The sequence below is a fragment of the Euprymna scolopes genome, chromosome 11 (genome assembly GCF_053919585.1).
Source record: "Euprymna scolopes isolate OS-2025 chromosome 11, ASM5391958v1, whole genome shotgun sequence".
NCBI classification, from domain to species: Eukaryota; Metazoa; Mollusca; class Cephalopoda; order Sepiida; family Sepiolidae; genus Euprymna; species Euprymna scolopes.
The window spans coordinates 58,003,595-58,023,015 of NC_136492.1; the positions used below are offsets into that span (position 1 = coordinate 58,003,595).

At 36.7% G+C, this 19,421-nt stretch overlaps 1 protein-coding gene across 2 annotated transcripts in view; it reads right to left on the reverse strand.

Annotated features, from left to right (window-relative positions):
• Positions 1 to 4,660: 4,660 nt before the first annotated feature.
• The window catches only part of LOC145287865 (protein FAM124A-like), a 793,464-nt gene continuing 778,703 nt past the window's right edge, over positions 4,661 to 19,421 (reverse strand). For both annotated transcript variants that reach the window (XM_080135745.1, XM_080135744.1), the window contains exon 3: positions 4,661 to 9,173. In XM_080135745.1, the coding sequence (XP_079991871.1) occupies positions 8,215 to 9,173 (959 nt within the window). In that variant the 3' untranslated portion in view covers positions 4,661 to 8,214. The remainder of the gene's footprint in view (positions 9,174 to 19,421) is intronic.

Below are 19,421 nucleotides of genomic sequence, written 5' to 3' on the forward strand. Positions count from 1 at the left end.
TCATTTTCCATCCTGACAACCAAAGGCCTCAGACAGTAGCCCAAATGGTGCAGATCATCAACGAGCTGGGGTTGGGAAACGCTCCCCTCTCCTTACAACCTTGACCCTACCCCTGCGGAATCTAACCTGTTTGGCCCCTTGAAATCGTTTACTAGAGGCACGAAGTTTGAAAGTGACTATAAAGTCAAAAGTTTAGTTAACGATTTGCTGATACATCAGTCCAAAAAATGTTTACGCTGAGGGAATACGAAAGCTTGTCGACAGATGGGAAATGTGTGTTATATTACTAGGAGATTGCGTTGAAAAAAGAATTAGCTTCTAACTGTATTAGAAGTCCTTATAACAACAAAAAATTTACCTTGTATATTGAATGACCTTCGTATCTTAATTTCATAGAATTTATCTTATATACTTTTGTTGTTTATCGGGCAGTTTATTTGTATCACACAATGATACACTACATTGCACTTGCTTCTAAGTCAAATCATCTTTGGGATAGATAAATAACTAAATTCCTTTATGATGGGTTTTCACTTGATAGAAGTAATAGCATTAGTAATGCAGAAATAAAAAACAACTACGAGGTCGTTCAATATAAAAAGGATATTGATTGCTGGGAGGCTTGTGAAGTTTCATTCCGGTACACTGAGAGAGGTGGGATTTCCGACTAAATCAGGCAATTAATCGATTTGATTTTAACAAAAATGGGCGATTTCACCGATATGCATAACAATAAAAAGATTTGTAGGGTGAAATAGCGTCGGGTCTCCCTGCTAGTATACTATTAAAACTATGTGGATCTTTTTTGCTTGTATATTGTCACGGTGTAGTTTTGAATCAAATTACTAAGCGAGATGGATAAAGCCATAAAGCTACCAGTCATCCTATAAGATGTCACCTATTTTGAAGTATGTATATCTACTTATATATATATAAAAGGTATTCTATCTGTGTTTATATGCGAGTTCGTTTCCTATGGATTCTGAAACGGCTGGGTCGATTTTTATATTAGACAAATGTACTTAATGTGTCCGGGAGTGCTTTTAGATAAGTATTGTATCAGAATGCGTTCATTAAGTATCGAAAATTGATAATCCAAAATCGATAATCGAAAGAAATTCCATTAAAGAAAAAGCGCACCTTATACAGTTTAACATCACAATTGCATTTGAGTAGTTTACCACCGCACAAACAGAAAGGCCTATCGTAAAAATTAAAAGTAAGTTCGTTGATATGATAGAGGCGCTTTCAAAATGAATGTTTCTTTTAGAGCACAATTAGGCCATAGTCCTGTCAAACTATGAACTGATATAAAGATTGCAAGATTTTTCTGTGCGGTTTTCTGTTAGAACTTGTCGAAGAGGGTAAAAAAGCAGGCAGCTGATCATTTAAAGAATGAAGCAGAAAGGATGTGATGTTATTCAAGTAGAATAAGATGCAGATGCTGAGATTGCAAAAGCAGCCATCAGTATGTCTGCTCTCAGATCGACAAACCTTATTGAAAAAGACACAGATCTTCTCTTGTTCCCTCCGACGTCTTCTACCTGTAGATTTCACTCTCTCCGGACTTACTACCTGGTTATGGAGTGGATGGGAGGTAATGATGAAATGGCACCATCTGAATGGGGATGGAAACTAGAAGGGGACAAACTTGACAGACAATTTCCCGCTCCAGGTGAATTTATTCAGATGATTCATTGCCACTGTTGGGAAGGATGTATTGCCCTAAGGTGTACGGGCAAAAACATGAATTAGAATGCAGCATGTGGACATTGCAAAGATGGCAACTGTGACAATGTGAAAAGTGCTCCAGTCATAGATGATAAAGATGAGGAGGAAAAGGTGTGAACAACTTTGAAGAAACATTAAGTCAATCTGAGAGGGGTAGGGTTAACCATAGATATGATATAAGGGGAGATTCAACGTCACTGGCAACCATTTAATGTAGAAAACTTGATCCTGAAAATATGGGTAAAAATGCTAGGTTTATTGATTTATCATGCAAACTGACCGAGTTACAGATTTAAAACGTAATGGAAAATGACCCGTAAGTCAGAAAATGTTCAAATTCGAAATCTGAAACTTCCCCATGCTCTTATCTTGTCTTATTTTTGGTATGATGTATAGTAGACCCAACCTGATATAAAACCGCAAAAAATACAAAGTCTTGTAAATTTCGTTGGGGTATTTTGGTGTTATATTGACTAAACTACCAATATGCTTGTCTTTTACATTTTAAAATTCAAGCTATTATATAAAAATAATTTTATAAAATCAACAGAAGGTTCTGTACAGCGCAATGTAGAATACAATGTATTGTATATGAGCGTATTAGCGTATGAAGGATTGCAAAGCTTCTTACCAGTACACCGCGATGGGTTCTCGACTAGAACAAGCAATACATCGATTTGATTTGATTTTATTGGAAATGGGTGATTTCACTGATTTCAATGATAATTAAAGTATGGAAGGGTGAAATAATTATTAATCCTAATTCAATATCGGGCAATATCGGGTCGCCATGCTTATATATATATATATATATATATATATATATATAAAGAAAGAAAGAGTAAGAGAGATAGCAAATTATTATGAATGTAGGCCGTAGGGGTTTTGGAGGATGTGGTGAAGGAAGAAAGTGGGATAGGGGTTGATGGTAGAGGGAGGAATACAGTAGTGAACTCCCCTTATCTTTGGTTTGGTAGGAAGATAACAACAAGAACATAATATTACTTCAGATCAACGATAAAACTTAAGCCAATAAACAACCGCCAAGTTAAAATAATACCATTACCTCTCGCTGCTACAGCTTGCCCACATGAGATCGTACTTTCCCCCATCTTCCCTAAACCTCCACTCTCCTACCTTCTTGCCCCACACTTCTCTCCAAGACCCATACTTCTTACATTCACAAAGTATACACCCCGCTTTCTTCCAAAACGGAAACCACACCCGAATATCTAATAAAAAACGAATGTAGTCTTGACTCTCATTTCAATATCTCTCCTTTTTTTGTCTTATGAGGTGGTCACCTTGAATTCAGATTTCACTGAAACATTTATGCACGTATGTTACCAATAATATTTGTATAATAAACAGACTATATACAAGCACTGTCCTCCATTGAACCCCCTTCAACAATCACACGGGTTACATTACATTTACCTCTAGGAAACCAATCTATACAACCAATATACATACATATATATATATATATATATATATATATAGAGAGAGAGAGAGAGAGAAAGAGATAGATGGATAGATAGATAGATAGATAGATATACAACCTTTTTGGTAATATTATAAGTTCCAAATATCAGAGAATATTAATCATAATTTTACAAAATAAATTTTGATAAAAAGGTAATTATCTGAATTTCTTAGTGATCTGTTACATTTGCTCTTAATCTTTCACATTAAGGGATCATCAGTCATCCAGAGCCTATTTTTATCATTTTTTACAGCCATAAAATTATTCAATCATAGTCATTTGTTTCCCTAGTTTTACATATGAATTACAAAATATCTTATATTTCATCAAAACCTCTGGTCTTGATGGAATTGAGACAAAAGTTTGCTGCTATGGCTTCAAATGATCTGAAATAACAGCAAGAGGACACTTGATTCCAAATATTTCTCGTATGTTATTTCTCCCCTCTTTGGTTTATCATACATATAGTAAATTTCACAATGTATAAGCTTATTTAGTACTGGAGATATTCAAAATTGTACCCTACTTTCAAAAGAGGGGAGATATAACATATAAGAAATATTTGGATCCAAGTCTCCCCTCGCTGTTATTTCAGATCATTTTAAATTACAGCAGCAAGTTTTAGTCTCCCCTCCATCAAGGCCAGATGTTTTGTGGAAGTTAAACTAAAAACTATTTATTCGTTAGTATTCAATGCGTGAGTAGCTTTTAAAAATAATTTTATATAAATATTAGGGAAACTCAACACGGATCGACCAACGTTTAGAAGAACATGTCTCATCGAGTTGCTCTAATAATTAGTTGGTTGGTTGGTTGGTTGTTTTTGTTTTACGGCATATCAAAGCTTTTCAGGATATTTAATGCCGAATCCAGTGATTTTAAAGAAAAATGTTTCAATAGAATTTTTTTCAAGTCATTTTCTATTTAACCCATAGTTGGGACCCTAATCGGTACTACCACTCCGGGTCAGAATGGACCTGGGCGCAATGGCAATTAAAGGGTGGCTCCCCCCCCCAAAGACCGCAAGCTGGGGCTTCACCATCGGATATAGTTTAAGGTCATATCCAGAACCATTAATAATTGGAATCCCGGCGAAACGTGTTAATGTAAAACCTTTGATTAATCCTCGTGTGTGTGTGTTTGTGTGTGTGTGTGTGTGTGTGTGTGTGTGTGTGTGTGTGTGTGTGTGTTGGCTGGCTCTGATATCAGATAGGTCGGTATTTCTGCGTAACATTCGCTACTTGAAATACTTTTAAATAAAGATTTCAACATTTCCTGTATAAAGTTGTTTTAAATACAAAAAGAACGTTCGTATTTTCATATGAATAATCATAGAAATTTATATGAATGCATTAATATTTATGTAATTTTTATACATTTTTAAAACTATTATCTATATAGTAATAATAAAACAATGAAATCAGAAATGAATGACACCCAATAGTAACTTTTTATGAACTGTTTTATAAATAAGTACACAAATTAGGCATACAAATTACTGTTTCCGGGTCTTTCGTTTCTACAATCTGTATATACCGTAGTATCTTTTACTTATGTACGTGTGTCACGGTTTCCAGATTTTAAATTATTGGATCGAGAGATCCTGTATATTATAAAGGAAGGTAAGTGATAACATATCACGAGCATTACATTAGGGCATAGATACGCCAACTTAATGTTCGTAGTATGTTAGCCCCCTTTTTAATAAGTACGATCTCCCGATCACCGAAGACGGAATGTAAAATAAAATAAAATAAACTTCGCTTTTGGGTCGTACTTGAAACTAAAGAAAAACCTCTTAGGAGTTTTGCTAGGATCCAATGGTAGTATCTGTTCTCTCTAAAGATAGTATAATGATACTATAAGGGTTCCGTTGGCGTCGAGCGTTTATACAATGGAAATATGTCACAGATTTTTATAAGGATATTGGAGATAAGCCGTAAGTACTAGATATATTTTGACACTACATAAACTAGATTACTTAGATAAATACGTTTATAGTTTTAACAAAAAGGCTGCCATAATATGGCGAGAACTCCATTCATGCTGAATGTCCACAGAATGTCCAGCAGCAACATATTAAATATGGAAGATGCTGCTGTGGAATTTCCACAAATCATGCTAGCATATACATTATTTAAAAATACTATTTTAGTTATTTAAATAACAGATGGACGTATAGATTTGATAAACGACAAGCATTTTCGCGTATATTTTGAGAATAATAATTTGTGGAAGAGAGAGATGGGACAAAAGAAGAAAATAAAGATATTTAAAATATATCCATTTACGAAACATATATTGACCGACGAGTCACGATTATATTATTTAATTGGAATTCGTTATTGAAATGAGTATTATTTGTTAAGTTTATCTATAGCAGCCTATTATCTTCATCTTTTGCTTAGTTATTCTACGACGTTTCGGGCAACTATTCCTCTGGTCTTTGTTAGGTGGTAACTGCAACGGGATAGGAACTCTGAATCTCCTGACTGCATTTACGGTGATTACTGCCTTCTGTAGTAGTTGTCGTCTCACCACGTTTTGGCCAAGTAACCCTCTGGCCGGCTTTGGGTAGGATTGAAACCACTATCTTCAGACAATGTTCATCTGGAACCGTAGAGATTCAAGGTAGAGACTTAATTGAAAAATGAGCGATTGCACCCATTTCAATAATGAAAATATATGCGTGAGAAACATTCTTTGATCCTCATTCAATCCCAGGCAACGTCGAGTCTCCCAGCTGATTTATTATAAATAAGTCAATAAAATCGGCTGATTATATACTTCTGTAATCATTATTAAAATACACATTCGTTAAGACTTAATGCCATTCATCTTTTAAAACCATTTTTTGTCGGATCCACAAAGTTAAAGAACCGCATCTTTTAATAAGACTTAGATGCGTTACCATTTATGGAAATGTGGTAGTGTTAACGTTTAAGCGGGAGTACTTTCATCGAAATAACAGTTTTAATAAGTTTAAATTGTGAACCATTAAGTCAGATGACAAATGCACCATTTAAAAATATGTATTTACTAAACAATATATATGTATGTGTGTGTGCACGCGCGTGTCTGTGTGTCTGTGTGTGTATGTATGTGTGTGCATGAATGTGTGTAAAGTACTACGTATATTTTCATATGGCTTAAATTTTGAATCACTGATTTATGTGACGAATTTGAAAATGCTCCTTATATTTATTATCTGTTTTCTGCAGGGGGGGATTTTCTAAAGTTTCTGAATTTCCCACGAACAAGTTAAAAAATTCCGGGGGCTAATAGATTTGTTTGTCTCACGTTATTTGTTCCGTTGTCAATCGTCTATAGTTTATTTATTTATTTATTTTAGTTCTGTAACCGGTCTAAAACGTAATGTTATTCTAACTTCAGAAGGATGCGCATTTGTAACGTTATCTTATACGCATTCGTTATGAGACCGTATTTTGAGAAGAGGGACATCTTTGTAACTTTATCTGGTACGAATGTGGGTATGGATTGGGAAATCTAAACAGATTTGTTAAAGCAATTTTATTGAAAGTCAGAAGAAACATTTTACCATTACGAAAATGTTATGGGGAAGTTCAGCAATAAAAGCTATTACGTTCGTATAACGTAACGTTGTAAAAATATAAATAATAAAGAAACATAATGATAAACCAACACAAAAACTAAATAGCAAACATCCTTCAGAGAGCTAGTAATTTACAATGGATCAGATTATTCGGTATTTTGGTAACATTGAAAGTGTTGATATGTCGTATAAGAGAAGAAGTTAATGTGCGTATTATTTCGATTTTCTAATGGTTATTCTCATCTTCAGTGTTATTTCCACAATGTTTAGGTTGATGTAACCTCCGACCTTCTTTAGATGTAGTTTTTCGAATTCAAGAATATTTCTGCAGAACTCGAGATTCTTTCAACCGAACCATTTATTTAACTTACGGGAGTAACATGCTTTCGTTACGTCAACCATGACAAGTTAGAAATCCTAATTAATTCTCAGTTGTATTCTTACTGTCGCTCACACTGACGATCGGACCTTTAACCTCCAGAAAAGTGTAAGTTACAACTGAATTTTACCAAGTATTTATCATCTACTCCACTGGTCCTTGCAGATTACTGAGTTCGACAGAAAAATTCCCAAGTTTGACAGAAAGATTTTTTAGGTTACATTGAGAGGAATGTTGTGAATAACATCCAAGATAAAAATAGGAATCTAAAGTAATACAAATATTATCGATCCCCATCTTTAGCAGTCAGTTACAAAGTTAAAGTAGTTGTTATTTAACTAGTTCTTTGTTCTACAAGTGCTAATACTGTATTGATTGTAGAAATTTGTGCAAGGCGTTTTATAAACGCCAAACATAGTAATTGTCTGTATTTTTGAGATGAGGTGTTTTCATTTATTGAGATTGTCAGACTGACTTTCTCATCTTGGTGTTTATAGTCACAACGTTTCGGCCGTTTTGCCCTCCGGCCTTCATTAGGTGTTTTATATCGAACAGAGCCTAGCTGGAGTCCGAACACGGTACCCCCGTAATAATAATAAAGCGTTGGGTTCGAGACTCCTAACAAACGGTTCCCCAGTTCGATACAAAACACCTTCCAAGATAAGGAAGTCGGTCCGACAATCTCAATAACCGCCAAACATGTTTAGCTGAATTGTCTTTGCATTCTTTGTTTTCCTCGATTTAGCGTCAGTTTGTTTCATATTTATATTTCTACTACGTTAAAAATGAATGAGACAGATGATTTTTTCAAGATCGTGGAATTCGTAATTCAATGTTATTCAGTGTACTTTCTAGCTCATATCCATTAAATATTTTTTCCAAATGACGAAATTCGCTTTCTTAAATTAGCGTATTCTTTATTCTACTGCCTTATAACATTCTACTGTTGATTAATAACAAAAAGAAAATATACATTTACAAGACGTTATTACACAAGTTATTTTCTAACTCGTTTTTCTTTTCTTTTTTACGGTATTATTTAATTTACACATAGAATCCTTTATTTGTCTTGTTAAAACTTCCGGTGCGCGAATAGCTAGCATTTGATTCCGTTCGACCACATTCGATCAGGCATGGGGTAACATCAATTACAATGATATTTCCGTCGTGATCAGATGTTATCCATTTGTTATTCGAACGAGGTTTGCATATGTTTGGCAAAAACTGGATCAGAGAACTGAAATCCGAAACCTGAAACTGGATTTCCATGGCGTCCGAAGATTTAGGCAGTTTGTGCGGCGGTAACTTCTTTAAGACAAGTTGGACGTCGTAGTTTAGAAATGAATGAACAGTGAGAAGACAAAAGTCTTCTCGCTCGTAATCAGAATTTATATTAGTGAGCATTTTATAGAACCTCACCATTTTTGACCAATTGCGATAACTGACAAATATTGTGAACCGGAAGTGCTCCATCCCATAATGAATATGCCGAACCCCGCATAATGGATAACCATCAAGAATCTCATAAAAATCCTGGTTGTTTCCCGGGTAAATCTCAATAGTTGATTCCGCCAGCAGAAAATCTTCGTGGTGTAATTTCCAAGGATACTGCTGGAAATAATCCCGCAGTTTCCGAGTGTCGTAACCACCGAGAGAGGATGATTCGTGTACAAAAAGTAAAATCGCCAAACCTGGCACGGGGTTGTGTCTTTCTAATGACCCTGATTGTATCTGTCCGAGGTGTTCCTTAGAATTAAAGGAAGTATCACTGTCCCGTTCAATAACTCTTATGATTCGTAGCTCCGGATCAATGAAATCGATAAACGATTGATAAAGTTTAACGAGATAGTCAAGGTCGTGAATATTCGCGGCAATGTTGACCAATATGCGGGGAGAGTGAGGACGGAAGTTAATGAAAGTTGTGTCTGACCAGACGACGCTTGCTGCTTCTGAACTCGTCTCGGAACGATTGGAACTGATTGATGACGAACCACTACTTGCACCTAAAAAAATAAGAAGGAAAAACAATGAGAGCATAGATATGCAATGAGTTGTAAAGTTCGAATATGTTATTCAATACGTGTATGATGAATTAATCATAAATATAATAATAAATACGTGAAGATTTATGTCATACATGATGTCATTGAACTCGGAAACTGGTATCTGGCATTTTTTAAAATTTACCACCTGTGACAATCAGGAATTAGTAGAGTGTATTCCAATTCATGTTGTAGCTGTTCATTTGAACCTGAAATCCTAAAAATTGGTCAATCATCTCATATGTAGAGCAATAACATACATAATTTTCAAGAGTCTACGACAATTTTAAATGACTGTACAAAAAAGTCTGGAAACTTATTGAAGGCACCTCGTAACTATTTCAGGGGTGAAAAGCCTATGAAGAGACAATAAATATAATTAGATCTAACACGCCATTTACGTAATGTGACCTTGTATCACATCTTCCACTGGTGATAAGGAAGCAAATACTGCGCTGTTCACTTGACATCGAGTTGCACTTGTGGTAGGATGTCAGTCGACGTGCTGATCTCGACAATCAGTCCGGCAGAAACGGTCATTTCTGTGACCTATTATCTGTCGAGTTGAGACATTCGTTCTGCGTAGTCCTCGGATGTCTATCTTCCTGAGACTTGTCTCCTCCGTGTAGTATAAGCATATTGCTTCTGCCTGAGGCGCATCACCTTTGAATAATGACAGGTTGCCCAAGTATTTTTTTAAAGGCCAAAGTGCTTTTCCTGTTTGACTCTCTATACCTACCGACCTTATATCCTATCTTCCTGTGATAAACAGGAAGTAAATACGGCGATTTATGACAGGTATGAATCCCTTCCGAATATTTACTGATACATTTTTTGTTTACTATACCACTGTTTTTCTTGATTATAGACAGCCTACAAAGCCACAAAACGAGCGACGAGGGATTCGAACTTACAGCGCTACAATAGGAAGAAAACCTGTGCCACTTTATTTATTTTCATTGACAAGGTCACGTATCGTGGCTTGTAATAACTAGAACATAATTATGAAACTTTATTTTTTAATCAATATTTAAAGTCTTTCAAAGCCAAACGCGATAAACGTCATTTTCAAAATTGTTAAGTGTCATAAGAAAAACTGCTGCCTTTCAACACCTTACCGTACACCGAAATCAGGGTTTACATAATGTGGTATCATTATACATTTTTCTTGCTTTCAATTAAAATAAGTTTTCATTCAAATTTTTATTTGATATTTTCGATATGTTATGATTTCAATTCTCAATTTAAAGACATTGGATTTATAGTTTCTTGCATTCAGTATTTCAGTTTGAAAAGGTGTAATATTTAATAATTCGTTTGTTATTGTTATATTTTAGTTTATGTTACAAGAGTTCTATGCAGCCTCGTATAATATTTGGAAAAACTTGAATAGTGAATAAATGTATTTTCTAGAATAACTATTAATACGCATACTTATATTTTATAACAAGACTTTCGAAATACTATTTACAATGGTTGTAAGCGATTCGCATACCCCGGAAAATTTATTTTATTTTATTCGATATTTTTTCAATGTGCATTTTTGTTATTATGATGCCCACTTGTCAAAGACATGTGATTAACTAAGGGTCGAACCGTATGAGAAATAGTTTTATCAATGTTGGTTAAGATAATATCGAGTCAAATCAAATTTATTTGACAAAAACTAGCAAAGTGAAACAAGCCATTCACATGTAATTTATTTATATTCACATGAAGTCTGAATATTTCTCCAAGACGGTTCTGAACATAGACATAATAAGCAGTGCGACGGCTTTATCTGGCGAGTTGTTCCACGGAGCAGAAACATTGATAGAAAATGCTGTCTTTCTTCTATTAAACAGAAACCTATGGCAGTCCATCTTTTTCCGGTGCCCGCGGAGACGACGATAAAGTTCTAGAGTTCGAATCGTCTGGAAAAGTATTGATGATGATATTTTATACCAGAATCAAGTCTTCCCACAAGTGAGAATGGGTTTAGTATTTGATGCTGCTCTATGTAGGTAAGCATGAAGTGATCTCCTTGTTCCCAATCACTGAATACGTTCCACGTGTAACCTTTAAGCATTTCCCTATAAGCATTTCCCTAAAGACAAAAACAATGGAAATAATGATAAATCTGTATACAAAAAAAAAAACATACAAAATCAACGTCAATAAATAATAAAAAACCCCGTTGGTTTGATATTTTAATCGATTGACATTATTGGCTTTCAGGCCAACATCACAGTGTAGTATCTGTTCTGATGTTACACATCCATTTTTCTGTCCATGGTTAGTGGAGGAGAAATCCTTCATAAAAGAGGCATTTTTTTTTTTGCTACTATCAAGAGTGACTTTTTAAAGGGGAAGCTGGATTTTCCCTGCATTAAAAAGCGACCTTGTGCCTATCTTTGCCCTCGTGGAGAGGCAAGTAAATAAGAACATTAATTAACGTAGTAATAATAAAAAGGTAAAATTATCTTAAATCCGTAAGAAGTTTAGAACGTAGATGTCTGAAACAATTGAATCAATAATGGGTGTATCATTCTCAACTATAATTATACTAGATAGGTTATCCGACTCCAACAGATAATCAACAGGCGACATCATAGTTTCATATTTAAACATTTTTGATTAACCTGTGTTGAAAAATAAATTATGCAGTTATCAGTGAGTCTTTACAAAATGTGGCATGCAACTAAGGTAGACCTGTTCTCAGTTCGGTGCGAAAGTTTTTGCCCGTTTATAAAAGTGTCATTTTATACAATTATAATTTAATGTATGAGTATTGTTATTACTTAATGTTATCATCATAATTATTTTATTTCTTTTTCATTATTAATAAAGCATTATTCATACTTTTCTGCAATATTCTCCGCCATTTTTTTAATCAACAAAAACGGAATCACCTTACATCATGATAATGCTCCCCCTTACACATCACTACTAACTAAAGATCTCTTTGGAGAATCTGGTTGGGAAATATTGCCCCATCCTTTATATTCTCATGGGCTGGCTCTCTCAGATTATCCCTTACTAAGGCCTGCATTAAAAACTATATTTGTTCACTCTATACGTGGTTATTGAAACTGAGAGACTTAGGTGCTATGCGGATAGGGGTAAGAGTTGGGCAGCAACATTTTAGTTAACCATAACCTTGAAATATTACCGCAAACAGTGTGCAGGGAATAAAGAAAGCAATTATAGTTGAAAAACTTTTTGCATTCAGATATCACTACAGTGAAGGAGGTGCGATTTTTTGACTAGTCAAATATATTGGGGATGTTTTTAGTTTGGATGTACACATTCAGAAATTTTATTAGGAAGTAAATGTATTTATAAAACAAGCACATGGATACAAAACTACGGCGACGGGAGAGGTGCTGACGCTTGGCAAACAGTAAGAGACGCTACGGTGGACCCAAGGTTGGAACCACGAAAGGAAAACATGAAACACAGATTAGGTGTAAGAAAGATATATTAAGAAAACGGTAGAAAGATAGGATAAAGGATAACAGGAGCTTACTATTCAGTGGTATACAATATGGGTTGCCGTACGCGCGGTGCACTACTAGTACCCCTGCTGCTTTTACAGTATTACGATACTGCTCCCTGAGAGTGTTATCTCACATCGTAATATAGTACTGGAAGAGGCAATGATACAGGTAAATTTCAATCTCATAACAACTATATTAGGTATTAAATATTCCTTGCACATTGTTTAACAGGAGGAGTCTAGCGGTTGATTCACCAGCCCAAATGTGGCAACAATACTCCATGTGGGGGGAAATGCCGGTTTTGTAAGGATATAAGATACTGGCACATGTCGTTTTTCTAACACCGTAGAAAGAAGCAATCTTTTTGTAATAGATTGGTCAGTATCTTCTATGCTCGTATTCCGTCTCATGTTTCCTGAGTTCAAACGTTATAAAAAAAATAATTTTAGCTTGTATGTAATGCAAGATATCAGCATTTTCTACACTATTAGATACCAACGTAGGTGACAGGATTTGATATGGAATTATTTCAAACTAAAAACTTGAAATTTCCACGTAAATTTTATTAAGCGTAGAAGTAGAAATTTCCTAGAATAGTAAATATAATAGTATGACTACGTGTCAAAATATTATCGTCTTTTTTGTTGGACACTGAAGAAGAGCGACCTGTCATTATTTGGGCGAGCTGTTCTCAACAGCCGATGGGATATGGGATCATGGTAGCATATATGTATACTATATGCTAGAGAATTTAACGTCAAAACGCGATCTATATAAAAATCTAACTATCGCTTTTGTCCCACGGGAGTTATATCCGTGGGTCGCCTCTCAACATACAGTTTTAAGTCTTAATCATTTCTGACATTACCTCCCCTCTCTCTCCCTCTCTCTCTCTCTCTCTCTTCTCCTCTTTTTGTACAATCACTCTAGAACACACTCTGTGCCCCTCTTCGTTTCACATACAGCAAAATTGTTATTAATCGCACTCATTCACCTTTGCTAATATATATATATATATATATATATATATATATATATATATATATATATATATATATACTAGCGAGCGTACGCCCATGTTATCACACATGGTGGTTTGTTTTCTTGCGCCGCTTGCTTTAGGAAACCACTCTCTGTTCCCGGTTTCCCCGATTGTCCTAACATGCAAACATTTCAATGTAATATTAACAAACCTATTGCCGCTCAAATTTTCGTTCATTACCCATATAAATGCCAATTCTATAAGAGTAGCTTCTCACACGTCAATGGTAATAACTTTTTTGGAGGTAACAATAGTTATATAAAATACCTACGCTTTTACCTTAATTTTTTAATTGATATTCCTTGCGACAAAGCATGAAACCACTTAGTGTAATAAAGACTTTAATAAAAAATATCGCAAAGGCAGAAGATGCTTATTATAACCTTCGACGTAAAACGACTAAGGTTGTAGGCAAAAAAATCTATCGCCGGCATTCACCAGAAATAGAACACCAGGCAAACGTAAAACGACTAAGGCTGTAGGCAAAAAAAACAGTAGGCAGGAAAAGAGTTTGGCATTTAGAACACCAGGCACTAACCTTAACCACTCTGTGCTTGGTATTGTTTCCTTACTAGGACATTGAACGCCGTTCCCCTATTCCCTATTTTAAATTTCTCACTTTCTCTCAGAAACTGAGAAAATTAGGTTTACTCGCATCCCACTTGTGCTCACTCGACTTGTTTGAGCCGGGCGTTTTTTAGAGGTTGAGGGTAACTGATTGACAGTTTGTCTGGCTGCTATTTCTGACTGACAGTACAGGAACCCTAACTCTTTTGTAGTGCGTAGAGCGGCTACTCTATCATCAGTTGTATAATATCAGGATAGTTGTAGTGCCATGTCGCGCATGGAAAGGGACCTTACTGCTTTCTCTAGTGGGCTTCCACGAGATCGCAACTTTCTAGACAAGACTCGGCTAATGGACCACTGTGTATACTTGGTGTCAAACCGACCCTCTTTGCTCAACGCTCTTCCCCCAACCGACATTAAAAAACGTAATGAAATGACAACCCAAACAAATATCACGATAAAAGCAGACAACCACCCAAAGAAAACCAATTCGCCTTCACTCTTGAGGCTCGTTTTCACAAATATCCGTGGGCTTAGAGGTAATCTAGATGATGTAGTCTTATCTTTTAGTAAACTCCCCGTATATCTTAGCAGTGAGTTAAACAAATTTACACTCTTCAATCTCCTCTAACTATTTTAACATGACAGGACACTTCCCACTTTGCCGTAAGGACTCGGATAGATATATGCACGGGTTTGGAGTCTATATCCGTAGCACTTTTCCTTTAACTAGAGGTAAAAATATTGAATCGGATGGCCAGGCTTTTATGTGCTTTCGACTAACATTACATTACTGCGTTAGTTACTTATATTGTCTCTACCGTTTTCCCTCAAGTCAGGATTGTACCCTAATCGATCATGTCTCTGATAGTATAGATGCAGCACTCTCCTTAGATAGTAACGCCCAAATACATGTGTTTGGTGACTTTAATGTCCACCATAAACATTGGCTTGGTTTCTTAGGTTACACAGATGCAGATGGACGCTCTACTTATAGCTTCTCTACAACCTATTCCCTCACACAAACAGGAATATTCCCAACCCGCCTACCAGATCGTGAACTTCAGCAGGCTTCAGTTCTAGACCTATTTCTCATCACAGTAACTGACGATTGCGTTACTAATGGCCATAGTTCACTTGGAAAGGCAGACCACATAGTGGTAACAGTTATCATATTTAAATCCCAACCTCAAGGAATCACTGCTCAAAACAACAAGGTACTACAATATGGCTGATTGGAAAGCCATTAGAGAACACATCCGAGATGCCCCATGGACCGATATCTTCTCTCTTCCTGCTGAACAGTGTGCCAATGAGACAACTGAATGGTGCAAAGCGGGCATTGAAGCACATGTTTCCACACGGAAGTATTATAGCAAACCCTATCCACACCCATAGTTCACTGGAGATTGTGCAGCTGCCATTGCACCATGACAGCATGCATTCCGCCGGTTTGTACGTCATAAGTCTAATACAAATAGGCAAATAGTAGATGGTAGAAATCATTGTAAGTGTGAAATAACAACAACCAAAAGAAAGCATGCTGAAATAATCAAGGAACACATTGAATCGCAAGAGATAGGAACTCGTGATTTCTGGAAAATCTATAATAGTGCAGTGATTAAAGAGAAATCAGTAATTTCCCACTGTGCAGCAACCAGAAGGCTGCATGGACGGCATTGGAGAAGGCGGAACTGCTTGCCCGGCGATTGGCCTCCAACTCCACCATAGAGCCAACAAACAACTTCCTCCCAAATTTCCCTATGCGGACTGAAGCCACATTAGATGATATAAAAATCACTCCTTCTCATGTGGGCGATATCATAAAAACTTAGATACCTCAAGGGCGTGTGGGCCTGATGTCATCCCTGCTATACTAATTAATAAATGTTCAACCGCGCTAACCATTATACTTTCCAAGCTATACAATAAATGCCTTGCCGAATCTCGCTTCCCTAATAGCTGGAAGATGGCCTCTGTGGTACCAGTGTACAAGTTCTGAGGATAGAACAGATCCTCTCAATTATCGCCCCATTTGTCTCCTTCCACTCTTTGCTAAAATCTTTGAGACCTTAATTAATCAAGCACTAGTTCATCACCTCACAAAAGCAAATCATCTCTCTGATAAATAGTATTAATTCAGGCAATGTCGTTCTACTGCAGATATTTTAACAGTCATCTCTGAACGCATTTACCATGTACTGGATAAGGCGGGCAGAACCAAGGATGTAGTCGTTGATGTAATAAGGAACGCAAGAGAGTTGTATGCTCAATCTGTTAAGTCCAAAGTAGCTGAGCAGCGGCTTGGTTCCCACCAGTTTTGGCAAATAGCAAACAGAATCCTGAACAGAAGCGTGTGCTCCATCCCAACTATTATCAATGGACCTGAGGTAATCTCGTCAGCATCAGACAAAGCCAAACTCTTTGTCAAGAACTTTGCAGCTAATTCTACCCTTTGCGACCAAGACCGCCAACCCCCAATATTTCCTCCTGTATCAGAAAACACGCTATGTGATATACGTATATCTGTACATGATGTTGCCAAGCTAATCAAAAACCTTGATTCCAGTAAAGCAACTGGCCGTGATGGTATTCCAATTATAGTACTCAAAAAACTTCAACCTGAACTAGCACCCATACTTACAAAACTGTTTAAACGTTGTCTTAAGGAGAATAGTTTCCCATCTCCCTGGAAAATCTCATCAGTATGCCCTGTATTTAAGAATTCAGGTGATCGCTCATCCCCCTCTCAGTACAGGCCAATAAGTCTCCTGTGCGTCATGAGTAAGTTGCTAGAATCTGTGTTAAATACAGAAGTAATCAAACATCTCAACAAAAATAACCTTCTTAGTGGCACTCAATATGGTTTCCGTTCTGCTAGATCTACAGCAGATGTCCTTACAGTTATATCGCATAGGATTAGCAAATCTCTCGACGGTGGCAATCTTTCTAGGGCAATTGCTCTTGACATATCTAAAGCCTTTGATAGGGTATGGCATAAAGGTTTACTTCATAAGATCGCTAGCTATGGTATAGCTGGAAAAGTCTTCTCAATTATTAAATCATTTCTTTCTGATAGGTTCATAAGAGTAGTAGTTGAGGGGCAAAAATCAGAAGCTCTCAGTATTAATGCCGGTGTCCCTCAGGGATCCATCCTGGGCCCAACTCTTTTCCTGATCTACATTAATGATCTTCCAAATCATATCCTTACATCATTTGTAGACATTTATGCTGACGACACTACCATTTATGGTACCACATCTAAGACAGTAAACGAGCAAGTACGCTCCAATTCTCTCTCCTCTGATCTTGAGCATGTAGTACAATGGGGAAAGGAGTGGCTGGTTACTTTTAATGCATCTAAAACCAAGCTTCTCTCTTTACATCATCAACATTTTAATCCACATTTGTCATCAATTGAAATGAATGGCTCTCGTCTTCAGGAGGCCTCAAGTTTTGACAAGCTTCTGGGCTTGACCATTACTCCTGATCTTAAATGGAACACGTATATCAAATCTGTTGCCAAGGCCGCTGGAAAAATGGTGGGATCTTTCTATCGATCCAGTAGATATCTCACTGCTGATGCTATTCTCTATCTATATAAGAGCCAGGTACGTCCAAGGATGGAATACTGTTGCCACATCTGGGCAGGAGCTGCTAGAAAGGACTTGTCCTGCCTTGATAGAGTTCAAAATAGACTTCGTAGCCTCGTAGGAGATGTCCTTTTCTCCTCCTTACAACCTCTATCTCACAGAAGAGATGTTGCGAGTTTGTCTCTGATGTATCGTTATTTTCATGGAAAGTGTTCAACTGAGCTTCAATCTATGGTCCCCCCTCGCCAAACTTTCACAAGAAACACTCGTCTAGCTGTAAACACTATCAATAATTTCCCCCACTCTTTATCTGTGCCTAAACCTAAACATAGATTCCATGAACAAAGCTTCTTTCTTAGAACTGCACGCCTGTGGAATTGTCTTCCGTTTTCCTGCTTTCCAGCTGACTACAATATGGTTGTGTTCAAGTCTAAGGTAAATAAGTTCTTGATGAGCCGTTCCATATAAGTTATTAAATTTACCAAATTTTCATTACTAATGATTACTATATTGACCAACTTCTACTGTACACTCTTTAACCCTTATCCTTGAGTGGCCTCTGGGCCTTGATAATGTGGTGATGCCTTTGTAAAAAAAAAAAAAAAAAAAAAATCCAAGACCTTTGACAAAGTCTGGCATAAAGGGCTGCTAATGAAAATTAAATCGTACGGTATAACTGGACGTATACTAAATATAATTAAACCATTCTTAGACAATAAACGCATACAAGTTGTCATTGATAGACGTACATCCAAAACGCATAGCATTAATGCAGAAGAGCCTCAGGGGTCGATCCTTGGATCATTATTATTCCTGATATTCATAAATAATAATATTGATAATATTGTGTCCGAGATGGGCATATTTGCTGATGATACAACTCTCTGTAATATACACGAGGGAATAACAGATGTACATAATCTAAGACAATGGCAGAATCGTTCAAAAATGACCTCCAGACCGTAGTTTAATGGAGAAGCAAATGGGTGGTAACATTTAATGCTAGTAAAACTAAGCTGCTCTCCTTTAGCAATTACAAGACGCTTCTCCAACCCCTTATATCTCTTACAAATAGCAACCTACCTGACCTGAGAACTCTACACAGCCTAACATTTGCGGGCAATATGAACTGGAACAAATACATAGAGGACATTGCAAATGCTGCAGCAAAGAAGGTGGGTTCCCTCTATCGAGCTAGAAGACTACTCACGCCTGATAGTATCCTGTACCTCTACAAGGCCACCATTCACCCATGCATGGAGTATTGTTGCCACATCTGGGCTGGTGCATCTACCACTAATCTCTCCCTCTTGGATAGGGTTAAAAAAAAGGAGTCTTCAATCTAATATATCCCACTTTGCCAACTAGGCTTCAATCCCTTTCCCACCACTGCAGTTTTGCATCTCTGTGCCTGTTTTACAAGTATTTTAATGGAATGTGTTCTGATGAACTCGTTTTACTCGTACCCCCTCGACGTACATATCCTCGACAAACCCACTTAGCAATAAGATCTCACCCTTCGCTGTTG